Source organism: Chrysemys picta, chromosome 7, assembly GCF_011386835.1.
Source record: "Chrysemys picta bellii isolate R12L10 chromosome 7, ASM1138683v2, whole genome shotgun sequence".
Taxonomy (NCBI): Eukaryota; Metazoa; Chordata; order Testudines; family Emydidae; genus Chrysemys; species Chrysemys picta.
In genome coordinates, this window is record NC_088797.1 from 33,918,636 (window position 1) to 33,936,876 (window position 18,241).

General features: G+C 51.0%; 1 protein-coding gene across 7 annotated transcripts; it reads right to left on the bottom strand.

Annotated features, from left to right (window-relative positions):
- Nucleotides 1-1,686: 1,686 nt before the first annotated feature.
- Nucleotides 1,687-12,109, bottom strand: LOC101932476 (acylphosphatase-2-like). 7 transcript variants are annotated; one of them, XM_065551144.1, is made up of 5 exons: nucleotides 11,979-12,109; nucleotides 10,824-11,002; nucleotides 8,643-8,659; nucleotides 4,446-4,555; nucleotides 1,687-2,290 (listed from the first exon to the last, which is right to left on the bottom strand). In XM_065551144.1, the coding sequence occupies exons 2-5, from the start codon at nucleotides 10,876-10,878 to the stop codon at nucleotides 2,176-2,178; spliced, it is 297 nt and encodes a 98-aa protein (XP_065407216.1). In that variant the 5' UTR covers nucleotides 10,879-11,002; nucleotides 11,979-12,109; the 3' UTR covers nucleotides 1,687-2,175. The 7 variants fall into 7 exon arrangements, with proteins under 7 accessions (XP_065407216.1, XP_023956051.1, XP_065407214.1 ...); XM_024100283.3 differs by having other exon boundaries at nucleotides 1,687-3,016; XM_024100284.3 differs by lacking the exon at nucleotides 1,687-2,290 and adding an exon at nucleotides 2,687-3,016 and having other exon boundaries at nucleotides 10,824-10,917; nucleotides 11,979-12,102.
- Nucleotides 12,110-18,241: the final 6,132 nt, after the last annotated feature.

The following is an 18,241-nucleotide window of genomic DNA, read 5'->3' on the forward strand; positions in this document are numbered from 1 at the left end:
GAAGCTGAGTGTGGGGCACCTCCCCAGGAGCAGTGCTCACATCCCAAGTGCCAGGAGCAGGGTTTGGCCAAAGAGATCCAGTTTGCATCCTTGCAATCCAGCTCCCTGGTGCTTAAAGGCATAAGAAGGAGTGCAGTGCAGTGGGCTGGGACCCAGCACTCATGGGTTTTCTTCCCACATCTGTCACTCACCTTGGTCAAGTCTCCACTCTATTCCCCTCCCTGTGCTTGTTTCCCCTACTACCCTTTTCGTTTTCTACTGAGCTCTCAGGGGCAGGGAACGTCTCTCAGTGTGTGTCTGTGCAGGATCCGGCATGACAGGGTCCTGACCGCAGTCATGGTCTGTGCCGCATCCCACACAATGGAGGCCCCAGTCTCAGTTGACATCTGTGCAGTGCCTGGCACTATGAGCGCCTAATTTCAGTCGAGGTCTGTGTAATACCTGCCACAACGGTGGCCCTGATCTCCATTGGGATCTGTACAGCACCTGGCACAGTGGAGGCCCCCAATCTGATCTGGGACTACCATATTACACATAACAATAAGAATATGTCATCACAGGCTCCAAACCAGTGAAGCCAGAGCTCTTGAGGAAGAAGGACTTTACCCAGGTTGTGGAATGCCTTTTGTTTGTGTTAAAAACCCATTTAACTCAAAAACCAGCAAACACTTGGCAGAAAAGTGTACTCTGTTAATCACTTGGGCTCAAGTTTTCCAAAGTAACTCCTCATTTTGGTACCCAACTAGCCATGACTTAAAGGGCCTTGATTTTTGCTTCCCCGCTGAGCATCAGGCCCCTTTGAGGTGTCTCGAATTGGGCATTCCAAGGACTAAGCCCCCCAAAATGTCCAGTCACTTAGATCCAAGGCCAGACAGGACCATTAAATCATCTAGTCTGCCCCTCCTGCATAGCACAGGCAGATGAATGTCCCCCAGATCCCCTGCATTGAGCCCAATCATTTGTGTTTGACTGAAGCATTTTCCAGAAAGGCAGCCAGCCTGGACTGGAGATGGAGACTCCACCCCTGCCCTTGGGAGTTTGTTCCAGTGGTTAATCACTCTCCCTGGCAAACATGTGTGCCTTTTTTCTCACTGGAATGTGTCTGGCGGTAGCTCGCAGCCACCGGCTCTTGTTCAGTCTTTCTTTCCCCATGAGGCTAAAGAACCCCCACCTCGTACCTGGCACCCTCTCCCCATGAAGGCCCTCAGGCACCATCATCAAATCACATCTCAACCTTCTTTTTGATAAACTACAGAGACTGAGCTCCTTACATCTCTCGCTGTCAGACATTTTCTCCAACCCTTGAATCATTGTTGGGGCTCTTCTCTGCACCCTCTTAAATTTCTCTCCTTCCTTTTAAAAATGTGACCCCCAGAACTAGATGCAGTATTTCAGGCTCAGGCTCACCCCTGGGCAATCTCAGCCCATCTCTAATCTTCTACTGAGCCCATCACTGTGGGATAGGGGTGGTTAGCACAGACCCTTCCTTCAGTGGCTCAGGGACAGCCCAAGCCACATTGCTGAGTCGCCTCCAGCACAGAGAAAGGGGAAATGAGGCATGATGCTGTTATTTCTAGGTTAAAAAAACAAGTGGAGAACACCATTATCTTTGGTTTTGTACTTTAAAATCCACCCAGGCTGACCCCACCCATCCAAGAAGCAAACACAAGAGCACAGCCATCAACCTTCTCGCTTTCTCAGGTCATCTTTACTGAGCCCCTCCGCAGAAATACACTATGCAGGTGGGAGGGCTATGGTGGAAGCACAGGCAGCATCCTCTTCACAGTGGGGGTGGATTAAATACTGGGGGGGGGGCCGGACAGCCATTTGTATTAGTGCAAAGCAGGGGTAGGATGGGGCTCAGGTCACGGGATGGGACCTTATGCACAGAGCGAGGCATCAAATGTAGGGGTTTCAGGTGCTCTGTGGGTAGGGCCCCTGCTGGGGAATGGGAGTTTAGTGAGAGGCTGGCAAAGGAAGTCACAGGTCCATGTGGTGGGTGCCAGGCCCACACCCTGACGTCCGGGAGCAGCAGGGGAAGACATGCTCAATGGCCAGGTTGGGATGCAGGTGTCCTTGCGTTCCACCCCGGAGCTGCAGCCAGCCAGCAGAGGTCACTGTCATGTGGTTCCCCAAGGAAGGGGTAAGGGGTCGCTGTGGTCCTGGCCCCACCTCCTAGTACTTGGTGGTGAAATTTGGGAATTCCAGAGTGGAGATCTCCCTCTCATTGGAGAAGACAGCCCGGTCAATGTGGGACATGGGGCTCCCCACATTGCGCAGCCAGTTCTTCCTGTGCGGGTGGGGGGGGAGAGCATCCATAAGCATCCATAAGGAGAGCTCTGGCTCCCAGCCCCGCTGCTTTAACCACTGGATCCCACTCCATTCCCAGAGCCAGGGATGGAACCCCAGAGTCCTGGGTTGCAGCCTCCCCCGCTCCCAATGCATTCCAGTTCCCTCCCAGAACCAGGAATAGAACCTAGGAGTCCCAGCCCCCCTGCTCTAATCATTAGACACCACTCCTTTCCCAGAGCTAGGGACAGAACCCAGGAGTCCTGGCTCCCTGTTTACACAGCTGGCATTTACCCAGCCATTATCCCACACAAACAGGTTCAGCCTGTAAAGTCCATGTGGAACCTGCCTTCTCTTTTATCTCCTTCCAAGACCTGAAGCAAAGAGAGGGGAGACTAGTTGCTATGGACCCTGCCTTTCCCCCATTATCTCGTTCGTGAAAAGGGATGGGGGAATGAAGCAGACTGGCTGTTACAGAAGCAGCCCCAATTTGTTCAAGCCCTGAAGGTGGTGGAAATGGGGGGAGACTGGTTTCTATGGAAACTGTTCCACTTCTCTCTCTGTCTCCAAATGTTGAAGGTGATGGAAGGGGGACTTGTTGCTATGGAAACTGCCTCTGGTTGTCATATCTCTGAAGGTGACGGAGCCGTTGCTACGGAAGTTGCCCCGCCTGCCCTTCCCGGCTGCCACGGGTGATGGGGGATGGGCAAGCAGGTTTCTACGGCCCCTGAAGAGAGAAATTAATCAGGCAAATTCTCTGTCTCTTCCGGGGGGGACACTAATTGGGGCTGAGCCAAGGCCCACATTTTCCAGCCACTGATTGGCTAGGGCAGCAGCACCGAGGGAACTGCCCTAGTTAGAGGCAGGAGGGTTTCAAATGGGGAATGTGACAGTCTATGATTCCGCTGCCTGGGCCTAGGGTTTAACCCCTTCCCTCCTGCAGGGGAGGGGATCAAACTTGCTCCCCACCGCAGTCTGGCAGACACCTTGGACTTGCAGATCACTGGAGGCGCCAGAGAGAACATAGGTCTTTGGAAGCGGCTTTGCTCCTGCATGAAGGGATGTTCCCCACCTTGGAGATCTCAGGAATGTCAGGTCAGCTCTCGGGATTGGGCACTTTCACAGCCCTTCTTAGAGAGGCAGCGTGGCCCAGTGGACGGGATGCTGGGACTTAGGATTCCTGGGTTCTATTCCCAGTGCTGCCACTGACCTTGGACAAGCCCCTTCCCCAATCTGTGCCTGTTTCCACTGCCACCATTTGTCTGTTTAAACTGAAATGTGTGTGTGTGGGGGGGGGGGGGGATGAACTGTCTATGCAGCACCCTGCACAATGGGGCCCCAATCTCAGTCAGGGGGTCTTTCCGGCACCTAGTATAACGGGACCCCGATCTCAGTTTGGGGGCCTGTGCAATGCTGGTACAAGGGTCTGTGTGGCTTCCAGTACAACAGGGCTCCGTTCTCAGTCAGGGATCTGTGCGATGCCTAGTACAACAGGGCTCCGATCTCAGTTAGGGGGTCTGCGCAGCGCCCATAACAAACAAGGACCTGATCTCAGTCAGGGGGTCTGTGCAATGCCCAGCACAACGGTCTGTGTGGCTCCCAGTACAACGGGGGCCTGATCTCAGTCAGGAGGGCATGTGCTGCACCCAGCACAACAGAGAGAACCCTCAGTTAGGAGGGTCTGTGCAATGCCAGGCATGAGGCGTCCTCATCTCAGTCAGGGGAGGTCTGGGCAGCACCTGGTGTGATGGGGGACTTGATCTCAGCTGGATGCAGGTGTGCCGCACCTGGCACAGTGGGGAACCCGATCTACAGGGAGAAGCTGACTGGTGGGTGGGTGGAAAAGGCTGGGAGTTCTTCGGGTGGGACAGGTGCTCAGCTATGCTACAAAGGGCTTTCAACACTTGCAGCTTGTGTTTGATGTACACGGGTGAAGGAAGAGCTGGGGGTACACAAAGAGGAGTCTTTTCCGTATCTCTCTACATCCTGGGATCCTTTTCCTCCTCCTTACGCTGGAGTGATACCAGCTCCCCAACCCCGAGCCTGGCAGCTATTCACACCCCCACCCCACCCAGCTCTGATACCCAGAAGGGTGAGCACCACCCACGTTTAACGCTGAGCCAACTGGTGAGCTAGGAAGCCTGGTTTATACTCACATGATCTCAATCTTCTCCTTGGGCCCTTGCACCTGCCCAGTCACAGTCCCATAGGGGGTGTTCTTCACCCAGCCGACCACCCCTAGCTTCTTGCCCTGGTCTTCTGTGTACTGGAGAGGAAGAGACAGGGTTATCGAGGCCTTGCGGGAGCCAACGGAATGGGCATTTGCCTCAGTCCCTGGCATACAGCCTCTCCCACCCTGTGGACTGATCTCTGAATGGCAAAGCCTGGGCTGTGCACCGCCACCATGTAGCTCCCAGCATAACCGTGTGGAAGTGCAACTCTGAGGGGAAGGATTCCATCATCATCAGGTCTGCGTGGGGGAGCTTCCACCCCAGAGAGGGTGGAACAAGCACGCCCTACAAGTTAATGACTTCACAAGTGCCTGTCCTGAGTGCTGGCCTGGAGCCTCATTGTGATTATCCATCTACTGCCTCCATTCAGTCCCTATAGACAGATAAACCAGCATCCTATGAGCTGAGATAAACAGGTGGAGGGGTGTGTATGGAGATAGATAGATCACTAAATAGACTGGGGGGGGTGTATGGAGAGAGAGAGGGGGGATGGATGGATGGACGGCTAGAGACAGAGAGAATCTAAAATTACTAGAATCTAGGGAGATAGCTGGATGCAGTAGATAGAGCTGAATATTAGGAGAAAGGTAGCTAGAGCAGGCCAGGAGGATCCAGAGAGCACAGTGTCTGAGATCTATGATGATAGCTGGATCACAGAGGAGTGCTAGCTATGCCAGAGTTCAATCAAACCAAACTGTCATGTTAAGAGCCGACATTTCAAAGTGCTCTAAAATCCACACGCACACCAAGTCTGGAAAATTGTTATGCCCCATCAGGCTTGTCCCCCAAAACTGAGCTCATCCAATCAGCATGGACCAATCAGCTTGGGCCCAGCAGTCAGTTCAAGGTTCAGGAAGCAACATTAACATTATGAGAGAGTCTTTTGGGCAATATAAATTGTCATCCAGCATGGATGCACACCAGAGAAAGGGATTTGCAGGTACATCATCAAGATGCATGGGGCCATTCCTCCCTTTTAAAGCTATTGTCTCAGGCTCTCTGCAGAATCAGGCAGACATTGCTGCGTCAGTTACACTCAGGGAAATTCCCCCTCAGAGCTGTTGTCTTCTCAGACTCTGGCAGATTCTCCTGCAGTGGCTACACCTCGGGCATGTTTTGAAGCTTGCCTTTCCAACAGGAGCATCAGAAACTTTCTTTTTTTCTTTTTATGGCCCTGAGATTCCACTGCAATCAGATGGCTCCAGTATCTGGAGCCCAACGCACAACCCTCTATGCACCTATGCCTGCATCTGGCCCTGATTCTACACAGTGATGCCACCCAGTCACGTTGCAGGATCCCAAGTTTCAGGGCAAGAATTAGGCTGGCTGGCTGTATTCATGGAGCTAATAGAGGAGGTATCTGAGCCTCAAGCTATTATCTTTGGAAAATCATGGGAGACAGGAGAGATTCCAGAAGACTGGAAAAGGGCAAATATAGTGTCCATCTATAAAAAGGGAAATAAAAACAACCCAGGAAACTACAAACCAGTTAGTTTAACTTCTGTGCCAGGGAAGATAATGGAGCAAGTAATTAAGGAAATCATCTGCAAACACTTGGAAGGTGGTAAGGTGATAGGGAACAGCCAGCATGGATTTGTAAAGAACAAATCATGTCAAACCAATCTGATCGCTTTCTTCGATAGGATAACGAGTCTTGTGGATAAGGGAGAAGCTGTGGATGTGGTATACCTAGACTTTAGTAAGGCATTTGATATGGTTTCGCATGATATTCTTATCGATAAACTAGGCAAATACAATTTAGATGGGGCTACTATAAGGTGGGTGCATAACTGGCTGGATAACCGTACTCAGAGAGTTGTTATTAATGGTTCCCAATCCTGCTGGAAAGGCATAATGAGTGGGGTTCTGCAGGGGTCTGTTTTGGGACCGGCTCTGTTCAATATCTTCATTAACAACTTAGATATTGGCATAGAAAGTACGCTTATTAAGTTTGCGGATGATACCAAACTGGGAGGGATTGCAACTGCTTTGGAGGACAGGGTCATAATTCAAAATGATCTGGACAAATTGGAGAAATGGTCTGAGTTAAACAGGATGAAGTTTAACAAAGACAAATGCAAAGTGCTCCACTTAGGAAAAAAAAATCAGTTTCACACATACAGAATGGGAAGAGACTGTCTAGGAAGGAGTACGGCAGAAAGGGATCTAGGGGTTATAGTGGACCACAAGCTAAATATGAGTCAACAGTGTGATGCTGTTGCAAAAAAAGCAAACATGATTCTGGGATGTATTAACAGGTGTGTTGTGAGCAAGACATGAGAAGTCATTCTTCCGCTCTACTCTGCTCTGGTTAGGCCTCAGCTGGAGTATTGTGTCCAGTTCTGGGCACCGCATTTCAAGAAAGATGTGGAGAAATTGGAAAGGGTCCAGAGAAGAGCAACAAGAATGATTAAAGGTCTTGAGAACATGACCTATGAAGGAAGGCTGAAAGAATTGGGTTTGTTTAGTTTGGAAAAGAGAAGACTGAGAGGGGACATGTTAGCAGTTTTCAGGTATCTAAAAGGGTGTCATAAGGAGGAGGGAGAAAACTTGTTCACCTTAGCCTCTAAGGATAGAACAAGAAGCAATGGGCTTAAACTGCAGCAAGGGAGGCCTAGGTTGGACATTAGGAAAAAGTTCCTAACTGTCAGGGTGGTTAAACACTGGAATAAATTGCCTAGGAAGGCTGTGGAATCTCCATCTCTGGAGATATTTAAGAGTAGGTTAGATAAATGTCTATCAGGGATGGTCTAGACAGTATTTGGTCCTGCCATGCGGGCAGGGGACTGGACTCGATGACCTCTCGAGGGCCCTTCCAGTCCTAGAATCTATGAATCTATGGCTCTGATCAGCCCTGCTTCAAAAAGGAAGAGGGTTGGGCTTACAGGCAGTATGGATTTGGCTCCATCCACCTGATCCACACTTCGGTTATACCCACTGGCCTTTTCTCTAGTAAATATTGGAAAGAGATTAGAGATTTGCTTTGTTGTGTACACAGATTAGAGTAATTCCCTTTCCCCATATTTGCGCCACCACCACACATATGGGGTTTTTTTAAATGGTAAATGGCTCAAAAACCTTCCTTCCTTAACCTGGCATCTCATCCAAAATGCTATTTATTATCATTAATATTTTGAAAAAGAGATGGAAGGTGATGGATTGAAAGAGACTCTTCACTGTTTGATAGGGGTGCAGCAAATGACTGCATAGGATTGGATCATAACAGGGGCCCACGTTGCCCAGTATCCCATCTCCAGCAGCAGCCCAGTCCCTGCGGCTCTGAGGAAGCTGCAAGATTTCTGTTCCCAGGGGAAATTCCTTCCTGACCCCAATAGTTATAAATTGGTTCATGCCCTGAAGCATGCGGGTTTAAATCCCTCTCAGACTCTTGTCTCTTAGTTAGTATTTACTATATTAACTCTGGATGTTCTCATTACACATGGCCAGTCCTTTTGTGAACCCAGCTCAGCTCTAGACTTCAATAAGATCAAGTAGCAGTGAGTTCCATAGTCTAACCATGCACTGAATGAAAAAGCCTTTCCAAGGGAGGTCTGCACCAGCCAAACTCAGTGCCCAGGGGGAGGCAAGGTAGCCGGCGGAGGGAGGTCCAGCACTTGTTTTCACTGCACTAAGCTCCTGAGAAACTACACCGGGGCCTTTCAAAACTTCTCGTAGCGTGGGTTGCTGGCCATCGAGGTGCGCATGCTGATCAGTCAGGGAGTTCTCCTCTCCCTGCACATGATGCTCTGTCACCCAAGACCTTTCTCCTCTAAACTGCCCCCTGCATCTGCAGGCCCAAGACTTCATCTGGTCCCCTTCTGCCTTGGGCCATCCTCTCCAGCAAGCAGCTCCAGATGTTGGCTACCATCTCCAATATTACTGCTGGCCTGGGGGCCCTGATAGCAGCTCCTGTTTGGTAACACAGGCCCTTAGGGCATCCAACTAGGTTGGCTCCTCCTCCCTGCCTGCAGCTGCCTCACACTGGCTTGGGAAGGAGAGTCTGGACTAGGGGCATTTGGGAGTCAAGAGACAGTGCCATGCGACCCAGCATGCTGTCCCCTCCGATGGGCTGTGCTCTAAAAGCTGGCTCCCCCCACGCCCGCTTACACCCCCCCCCCTTACCTTTCTAAAGAAGACACCTGGCGGGAAGAAAGAAAAGATGAGTCAGTTGCAAATAGACAGCAAATGCTGGGCATTAAATGCCAACTCTGCTTCTTAATCATGTAGGAATCGCCAGCTTGGACCAGGCCAGGAACCATCTATCCTGGGATCCTGGCACTGGCCAGCACCAGCTGCTTAGAGGAAAGTGCAGAAAACCCTGCCATGCTGAAATAACCTGCCTCCTGGGGAAGTCCCCGCCTGACCCTTCATTAGCTCATGCCCTGGAGTATGATGGTGTCTGTCCTTGCCACAGCCTTGTTTGGTTTGTAAGATTTACTGCTCTAACTCTGGATATTCCTGTTATCCACAGGAACATCCTATCCTTGTTTGGCTTCTGCTCAGTGCTTTAGCTCCTGTGGCAATGAGTTCCAAAGGTGCCCAATGAGCCCACAACTCCACAGCATGTGAAATTTACTTCAGCATCTGAGGTATGAATGGAAATGAAACAGTAGGCCAGGGGCAGGCAAACTTTTTGGCCTGAGGGCTGCATCGGGTTTCCAAAATTGTATGGAGGGCCAGTTAGCGGAGGCTGTGCCTCCCCAAACAGCCAGGCGTGGTCCGGCCCTGCCCCCTATCCGACCCCTCCTGCTTCTCACCCCCTGATGGTCCCCCGGGACTCCTGCCCCATCCAACCCCCCCGTTCCCTGTCCCCTGACAGCCCCCCGCCACCCTATCCAACTCTTCCTTTCATTCCTGACTGCCCCCCAGGACCTCTGCCCCATCCAACCACCTCTTCTCCCTGTCCCCTGATCACCCCCAGAACCCATGCCCCTGACTGCCCCCTGCCGCCCCATCCAACCCCCCCTTCCTGACTGCCCCCCTGGAACCCCTGCCCCCATGTTCCCCACCCTCTGACTGCTCCAACCCCTATCTACACCCCCGCCCCCTGACGACCACCCCGAACTCCCCTGCCCTCTATCCAACCCCCCCTGCTCCCTGCCCCCTTACCATGCTGCCTGGAGCACTGGCGGCTGGCAACGCTACAGCCACACCGCCCAGTTGGAGCCAGCCATGCCACCGTGCAGCACAGAGTACCGGGTCAGGCCCCGGCTCTGTAGCTGCGCTGCCCCAGGAGCTTGCAGCCCGCTGCCCAGAGCATTGCAGCGGGGTGAACTGAGGCTGCGGAGGAGGGGGAACAGGAGGTGAGGGGCCGGTGGCTAGCCTCCCGGGCAGGAGCTCAGGGGCCGGGCAGGAGGGTCCCACAGGCCGGATGTGGCCCACGGGCCATAGTTTGCCCACCTCTGCACTAGGCCCTGGCATCATCTAATTTACACCAAGGCTCAGTCCTTCTATCAGGGTGTAAAGAAAACTCCATCAGTTCTGAGGCCAGGAGTGACTATTGTGATCATTCAGTCGGACCGCCTACAGCACCCAGGTCCCAGAACCTCACACAGTGTTTCCTGCATCCGGCTAAGACATGAATGGACTCACAGCATCCAATATATCAGTGAAGCACGGTGAGTTGCCAAAGGCTGCCCACCAAATCAGTGGCAGAGCTAGGAAGAAAACGCTAGAATCTGGACTACCAATCCTGTGATTCAGTCATGACACTTTTCTCCCTCCCAGAGCAAAGAATAGAACCCAGGAGTCCTGACTCCAATCTCCCCTGCTCTAACCACTAGACCCTGCTCCTTTCCCAAGAGCTGGGTCTAGAACCCAGAAATCCTGACTCTTAGCCCCTGCGCTCCTGCTTCAACCCACTAGACGCCACTCCTTCCTGCCTGAAAGAGCTTTATTGAGGGGTTTTACAATGTGCAATGGATGAAATCTCTGTTTTCTTCTACTGAGTGGCCCCAATCTCAGAATAGTAGCCCAGGTGAGGTCTGCCCAGAGTTGGACAGAGGGAGACAACCTCACTCCCATGCTGAGAAATATCTCTACAAAACATCGCTCAAGATGACATGTCTGGAATTGCTCCCTGTTCCCTATCCCTGGGGAACTGGCTTTAATCAGCTCATTTGGGGCTCACTGAAACCCTCCCAACCCTGCTGCATGGTAGCAGCTGTCCTGCTGTAGTGAGATTTACTCTCCTTTCATGGGTTATTTGCAGCATCCCTGGCTAGAGCCAGCAGGAGAATGATCCTCTCCATTTGCAACAAAGTCAGTGCAGCCGGGCAACAGTGCAAAATGCAACACATTTACCTTGTACGTCCCCATAGACCTCATAATCCAGGGCCCAGAGTCCTGAGGAAGCCATGGCACGGCATGGGCTAGTGCGGTGGGCTGCAGATGGGAGCTGGTGGGAGTGAACAAGGGTTTGCAGCACAGCGTGTTATGTGATCTGCTGCAGGCAGCTCCGTCTGCCTGTTACTAAATTGAGCCTTTTGGATGGAGGCAGCATGGTGAGGAAGGAGCAGGCCAAGCCACCCCCACCCCTGCACCCAGCCCTCTCCCACTGCACTCACAAGCCCCACAGCCAACCCCTCCTCCTTCAGGCTCAGCCCCCTCTGCCTGGCTTTTCCCCTCCCAGCTCCCTTACTTCCATGCTATGGGAACCCCCTAGCCCAACTCCCAGCTACCTCCCACTCACCCCAGTGCTAACCTTCCCTCCCAAATACCCAACACCAGTATTGGGATAGGGCACTGGACTGACATTTGGGAGCCTTGGGTTGGCCACTGGTCTGCTCGGTGATCTTAGACAAGTCACTTCCCCTCCCGGTGCCTCAGTTTCACCGTCTGTAAAGTGAGGCTAATGATACTGCCTCCTTTATAAAACACTATATAAGAGCTAGGTATCCCTCATGCTCAGTGCAGGGGTAAACCCCTCCTGTAACATCCCAGCAACAACCTCCCACCCCAGTGCCAACCCTATCCCAGCTACTTCAGACCTGCCCCCCCCCCCCCATCTCTATTACCCTTGGAAAGCAGGGAGGGTTGGGCCAATTTGGGGGGGGGGAGGAATGTGTGTGCGTGTCGAGCCGGGTGTGTGTGTGATTGGGTCTGGGGGTAGAGCTGGGAGTTAGGGTCTGGAGTAGAATAAATTGGGGGTTGGTCCTGCAGACTGTGAAGTATGGGAGCAAGACTGGGGGGTAGCTGAGGGCTGGGACATGGGGGTTCAGTGAAGGGCTGGGATGGGGGGGATTCAGCGAGCGAGCTGGATGTGGGGGGAGCAGGCGCTGGATGAGGCCAGGTGATCAGTCCTGGGTGGTTGGATCTGGGGTTTAGGGGGGCGAGGGCTGTCTGCGAGGGGTCTGGCTATGGGGCTGCGCTGTGGGGTTTTCAGGAGGAGTCGGAGCTGTCTGCGAGGGGACACGGGTGGGACTGGGAAGCTGTCTCTGGAGGGGGGGGGGGTCAGACCTGGATGGCTGGACCGGAGGGCGGCGGGGGGCTGCGAGACTGTTGGAGGCGTAGGACTGTCGGCGCGCGCTCCCGCGCGGAAGGAGATGATCGGCGCGCGCTCCCGCGGCTCCCTTGGGCGGGAATGAGCGTTACTAGGACGAGACGGCGTAATGGAGGGAGCGGATACGCGCACGGTGCGGGCGGGGGGGAGTGATGTGAGGCTAAGTTGAGGGGGTCAGGTGGGGGCGCTGGGGGTGGATGGGTCCTTTGGGGGCTCAGCTGTGGGAATGAGGGGATCAGTTAGGTTGCTAGGGACATGGGGGATCAGTGGGGGTCAGGGATGTCACTTTGGGGGATGGGGTGTGAGGAGGGTGCCAGGGGGTGGAGGCATTTCTCCCATTGGCTTTGAGGGCAGGTCCCTAGTATAGGCCTCCCTCTCTGTGTGCGTGTGTGTGTGTGTGTGTGTGGGGGGGTGTATCTTCTCTGGTATTAGGATCTAGAAAGGTCTCCCATTCCTCTCCACCACTGGACCTCAACCTGCACCCCCCCAGCACACACAACTCCATCACCCCTGTGAGCAGTTACCCTCCTACTCACACATCACCCCCCCCCCCCAGGCCCTTGTTACTAGCCTCACTGCCCTAGCCACCTAAATCCATCCCCCCTCCTCCACCCCCCAATCTGTGCCCTGCTTTACTGCACCATCATCCTCTGGCTCACTGGCCTTGATGGTGACCATGACATGGCCCACTGACCCGTCCAGTCTCCTTTGGCCTGGCCAGGCTGGACATTATACACTCACTGGCTGCTTTTTTGTTTTGTTGTTTTGTTTTTAACAGACAACTTTTCTAAGTGCTTTAAAATCCATATGCTTATTTGGGTTGTCTTGAAATTTTCTGTTCCTCATGAGTGCCTAGGATTTGGTTAGTGGTCCCAATTTGGGGTCATGTGAATGAGGGGTTACTGACATAAATTCCCTCCATAAAAATCATGTGGTATCAAAAATCTCTGATTCTTATGTTTTTCCACATACCTGAGGCGATGTGTTCAGATATTTTGGTGATGGAGCCGTAGAACTACCTTAGCCATCTAGAGAAGTGCTCAGGGCTTTCTGAAAAATCAGGTGTCTTAAGCTCAGCATGTCAAACATTAAGGCATCCGAGATCATTAGTAAAACAAACATTACAGAGGCCTGGACAGACCATAACACTCATCCTGAGGCTGATGTAGAGGTGGCAGCTTCCAGAATGGAGGACTGTGCTGGTGCAACAGCTTCGCAAAGCAACAAGGGACATAGAAAACTCTCCAGTTTATTATTATTAACGTGACAGTAGCTCTTAGACATCCCAGCTGAGATCAGGATGCCATTGGGCTAGGCATGGTATAGCCATTTAGTGAGGGAGAGAGAGAGTCCTTATCTCCAAAGAGTTTACAGTCTAGAAGAACAACAGATAGGAGCGGAAACAAGCATCAAGTGTGAACTTGCCCACGGTCAGTGGCAGATCTGGGGTAACATAAGAACAACCATACTGAGTCAGACCAATGATCCATCTAGCCCAGTATCCTGTCTTCCGACAATGGCCAATCCAGGTGCCCCAGAGGGAATGAACAGAACAGGTAATCATCAATTGATCCATCCCCTGTTGCCCATTCCCATCTTCTGGCAAACAGAGGTTAGAGACACCATCCCTGCCCTTCCTGGCTAATAGCCATTGATGGAACTATCCTCCATGAACTTATCTAGTTCTTTTTTTTAACCCTGTTATAATGTTGGCATTCACAACATCCTCTGGCAAAGAGTTCCACAGACTGACTGTGCATTGTGTGAAGAAATACTTCCTTTTGTTTGTTTTAAACTTGCTGCCTATTAATTTCATTTGGTGACCCCTAGTTCTTGTGTTATGTGATGGAGTAAATAACACTTCCTTATTTACTTTCTCCACACCAGTCATGATTGTATAGACCTCAATCATATCCCCCTTTAGTCGTCTCTTTTCCAAGCTGAAAAGTCCCAGTATTATTAATCTCTCCTCATACGGAAGCTATTCCATACCCCTAATCATTTTTGTTGCCCTTTTCTGAACCTTTTCCAATTCCAATCTATCTTTTTTGAGATGGGGCAACCACATCTGCACGCAGTATTCAAGATGTGGGCATACCATGGATTTATATAGAGGAAATATGATATTTTCTGTCTTATTATGTATCCCTTTCTTAAGGATTCCAACCCTTGTTCACTTTTTTGACTGCCGCTGCACATTGAGTGGATGTTTTCAGAGAACTATCCACAGTGACTCCAAGATCTCTTTCTTAAGTGCTAACAGCTAATTTAGACCCCATCATTTTATATGTATAGTTGGGATTATGTTTTCCAATGTGCATTACTTTGCATTTATCAACATTGAATTTCATCTGCCATTTTGCTGCCCAGTCACCCAGTTTTGAGAGATCCTTTTATAGCTCTTCGCAGTCTGCCTGGGACTGAACTATCTTGAGTAGTTTTGTATCATCTGCAAATTTTGCCACCTCACTGTTTATCCCTTTTTCCAGATCATTTATGAATATGTTGAATAGGACTGGTCCCAGTACAGACCCCTGGGGGACACCACTATTTACCTCTCTCCATTCTGAAAACTGACTATTTATTCCTATCCTTTGTTTCCTATCTTTAACCAGTTACCAATTCATGAGAGGACCTTCCCTCTTATCCCATGACAGCTTACTTTGCTTAAGAGCCTTTCGTGAGGGACCTTGTCACAGGCTTTCTGAAAATCTAAGTACACTATATCCACTGGATCCCCCTTGTCCACATGCTTGTTGATCCCCTCAAAGAATTCTAGTAGATTGGTGAGGCATGATTTCCCTTTACAAATGTTACTCTTCCCCAACAAATTATGTTAATCTATGTGTCTGACAGTTTTGTTCTTTACTATAGTTTCAACCAGTTTGCCTGGTACTGAAGTGAGGCTTACTGTCCTGTAATTACCAGGATCACCTCTGGAGCATTTTTAAAAATTGGCCTCACATTAGCTGTCCTCCAGTCATTTGGTACAGAAGCTGATTTAAATGATAGGTTACAGACTACTATTAGTAGTTCTGCAATTTCACATTGGAGTTCCTTCAGAACTCTTGGGTGAATACCATCTGATCCTGATGACTTATTACTGTTTAGTTTATCAATTTGTTCCAAAACCTCCTCTAATGACCTCTCAATCTGGGACAGTTCCTCAGATTTGTCACCTAAAAAGAATGGCTCAGGTTTGGGAATCTCCCTCACAACCTTAGCCATGAAGACCGATGCAAATAATTCATTTAGTTTCTTCACAATGGCCTTATCATCCTTGAGTGCTCCTTTAGCATCTCGATCGTCCAGTGGCCCCACTGGTTGATTAGCAAGCTTCCTGCTTCTGATGTACCCCTTCTGATATAATCCCGGTGTCCTAAGTCTTAGGCCTGTGCCTGAGCCACTGGTCCATGCTTCTTTCCTTAAATAAAGAGCCTGTAGTTTTCTTTCCCTGGTGCTCTTGTAAGTTATGAGCCTCAGAAATGCAGAATCATGAAAGTGAGGTGTAAGTTTCCTGCATTAATAGCTGTGTGTGCACATGTGCGTGTGTGTTCATGCTGCATGGACCTTTGCAGGTGGAGAGGTAGGGATGATACTCTTTCATGGACTATCCAGGGCTTTAGCAAGTATCTGCAACCTATGAGGTACTGCTGTGCAGGCTAGCAGTGTCATACGGAGTTGGATGCATATAGCAGAGGGGGTGCCTCTGCAGCTAGGAAAAGTGTTCAGTAAATAGCACGCTGGTTTAGGTCTGGATTCTGTTCCTGACTTAGCTGTGGATGCCATATGCGACCTTTGTGCCTTGCTTCCTCCTCTGTAAAATGGAGAGGATATCTTCTTGCCTCCCAAGGGTGGGGGAAGATCAATTCCATTAATGGTTGAGATACTATCATGAGGAGGTCTGTAGCAATAGGCTGCTAATGCTGTGTTCTCTCTCCTAGGGTCTACAGATCTGTGTGTCATCAGCCTGGGGATACACGAACGTTGCACTGGCTCAGCGTGTGTGTGTGCTCGTGCCTCAAGCAGCAACTGAGCAACTGCTCAGAGCCGGCTGAGCTAGTTCCAGGGAGTCTCTGCTTTTGTGACTGAGGGCAGGTCTTCACTATGGGGAGGGGGGGGGCGATTTAAGATACGCAAATTCAACTACACGAATAGCGTAGCTGAATTTGACGTATCGCAGCCGACTTACCCCGCTGTAGGGACGGCGGCAAAATCGACCTCTGCGGCTTCCCGTCGACGGTGCTTACTCCCACCTCCGCTGGTGGAGTAAGAGCGTCGATTCGGGGATCGATTGTCGCGTCCCAACGGGACGCGATAAATCGATCCCCGAGAGGTCGATTTCTACCCGCCGATTCAGGCGGGTAGTGTAGACCTAGCCTGAGCATCTGGGTCTGATCACTGTGGTGTCTATATGCACGTGGCCACAGTTTATTACATGCTCATCCTGAGGTCTCTAATGAGAACCAAGGAAACAGCTGCTATCTGTCTTCCTCCTTTCTGAGCAGGGGGAGATCCCTTTCTGAGTTCCCAGCCCTTCTCCCTAAGTAAGGCCTACAAGATGTCAACAGGTCAGTGGTTGTAAAGCTGCTTCCCTACCTCTCTGCAAGGATTCACACCTGTCCACATTCCTTTCTCTGGGTCCATTGCCCTCAGTAGGAATGTTGTCCCGGGATTGGAAATCTAAGAGGTTGTTGGAGGGGAAAAGAGAGGCCCAGTGGGAGTAGAGGAGGTTATGAAACTGTGGCCTCATAGAGGTAACCAGCAGAGCTTGAGCCAAGGATAGGCAGCACCGGCTCTTCCTGATGAGGTGGGGTGGGTCAGAGGAAGGTTATTATAGTTACTGAGATCACATGAACTCTGCCATAGTGTTACCCCAGCTGAGAGGACTCCTTCCTCGCACCACAGCTCACCAAACTCCAGGCCTTCAGCTCTGAAACCCTGCGTGGCCCCCCACAACTCAAACCCTACATCCTTCCATGTTTAAAGGCTCAAGAACTGGCCCTTCCAGGCTGAGCCAGTTGCCAAGGGGTTAATACGGCAGATCTAGTCGAATCAAGGTGGGTGTTTTGCAACCTCCTGCTGGCTGTGGCATCTTCCCGAAGAGGGAGATTGTTTGTGACACTGGCAGAGGGGGACCTGCCATGAGAGATCTTAATCCACTTTCCATCCTGCTGCAGGGGATTATGCAGCAGCAGAGTCTGGGGTAGGGGGTAGGGGAAGAGAGGAGACTTCTACCCAATAAGCTTGGCCTGTATTTTCCTCCCCAGCTGCCTCTTGTGTGACAGAGAACTTTTGTTTGTTAATAAGGACTTTCTCCCTTTCCCAGCCCTGTGTGGATTGATGTGGATTTTCCAGTCCATCTACAGGATTATGGGCATGCAGCATTGGTCTGTAACGCCACAGGCAGTGCGTGGCTCAGTCCCTGCCCCAAGGGGTTTACAACCCTACATGTGGCGCTAGCATCAAAGGGGAACAGGAGATGTTTGTGAAGGAATAAGGTGTTGAAAGTCAATAGCAGGAGGCAGCATGGCCCTCTGGCTAGGACACAGAGAAACTGGCAACCAGGACTCCTGGCTTCTAGGCCAGGCTCTGGGTGGGGAGTGGGGTCTAGTGGGCTGGAAGCTGGGAGTTCGATTCCTGGGTTCTATCCCAGTTCTGGGAAGGGAGTAGGATCTAGTGGTCATAGGGGAAGGCTGGGAGTCAGGACTCCTTGGTTCTATTCCCAGCTCTGTCACTGACCTTGGGCAAGTTCATTCCCCTCTTGTTGTCACTGTTTCCCCTCTCACCCTGTGTCTATTTAGACTGAGCTCTTGGAGGCTTGGCCTGTAGACTGCTCCACACATACGTTTATTGTATCAGTATAATTATTTTGGTCAGGGATGGGCTTTTGTTACAGTATAGTTATACTAGGACAGCCCCCTACTGCAATGCAATTATATTGGGATAAAGGTGCTTTATCTCATTATAGCTTATTCCCCTTGTGAGCTATCTTGGTATAAACACATTTACCCTGGCTGGCTGCATCCAAACTAGGCAGGTTGTAATGCTTTACCCAGACCAAGAGAGTTAAAGCAGGGCAACTTTTGTGTGGATGCAGGACCTTAGTGTGTGTTTGTACAGTGCCTAGCACAACTGGACTCTGCTTTCCACTGGGGCCTGGAGATGCTAGTGAGACAAATAGCAATGGTCACTCAACTCCTCATGGATCAGAGGAACG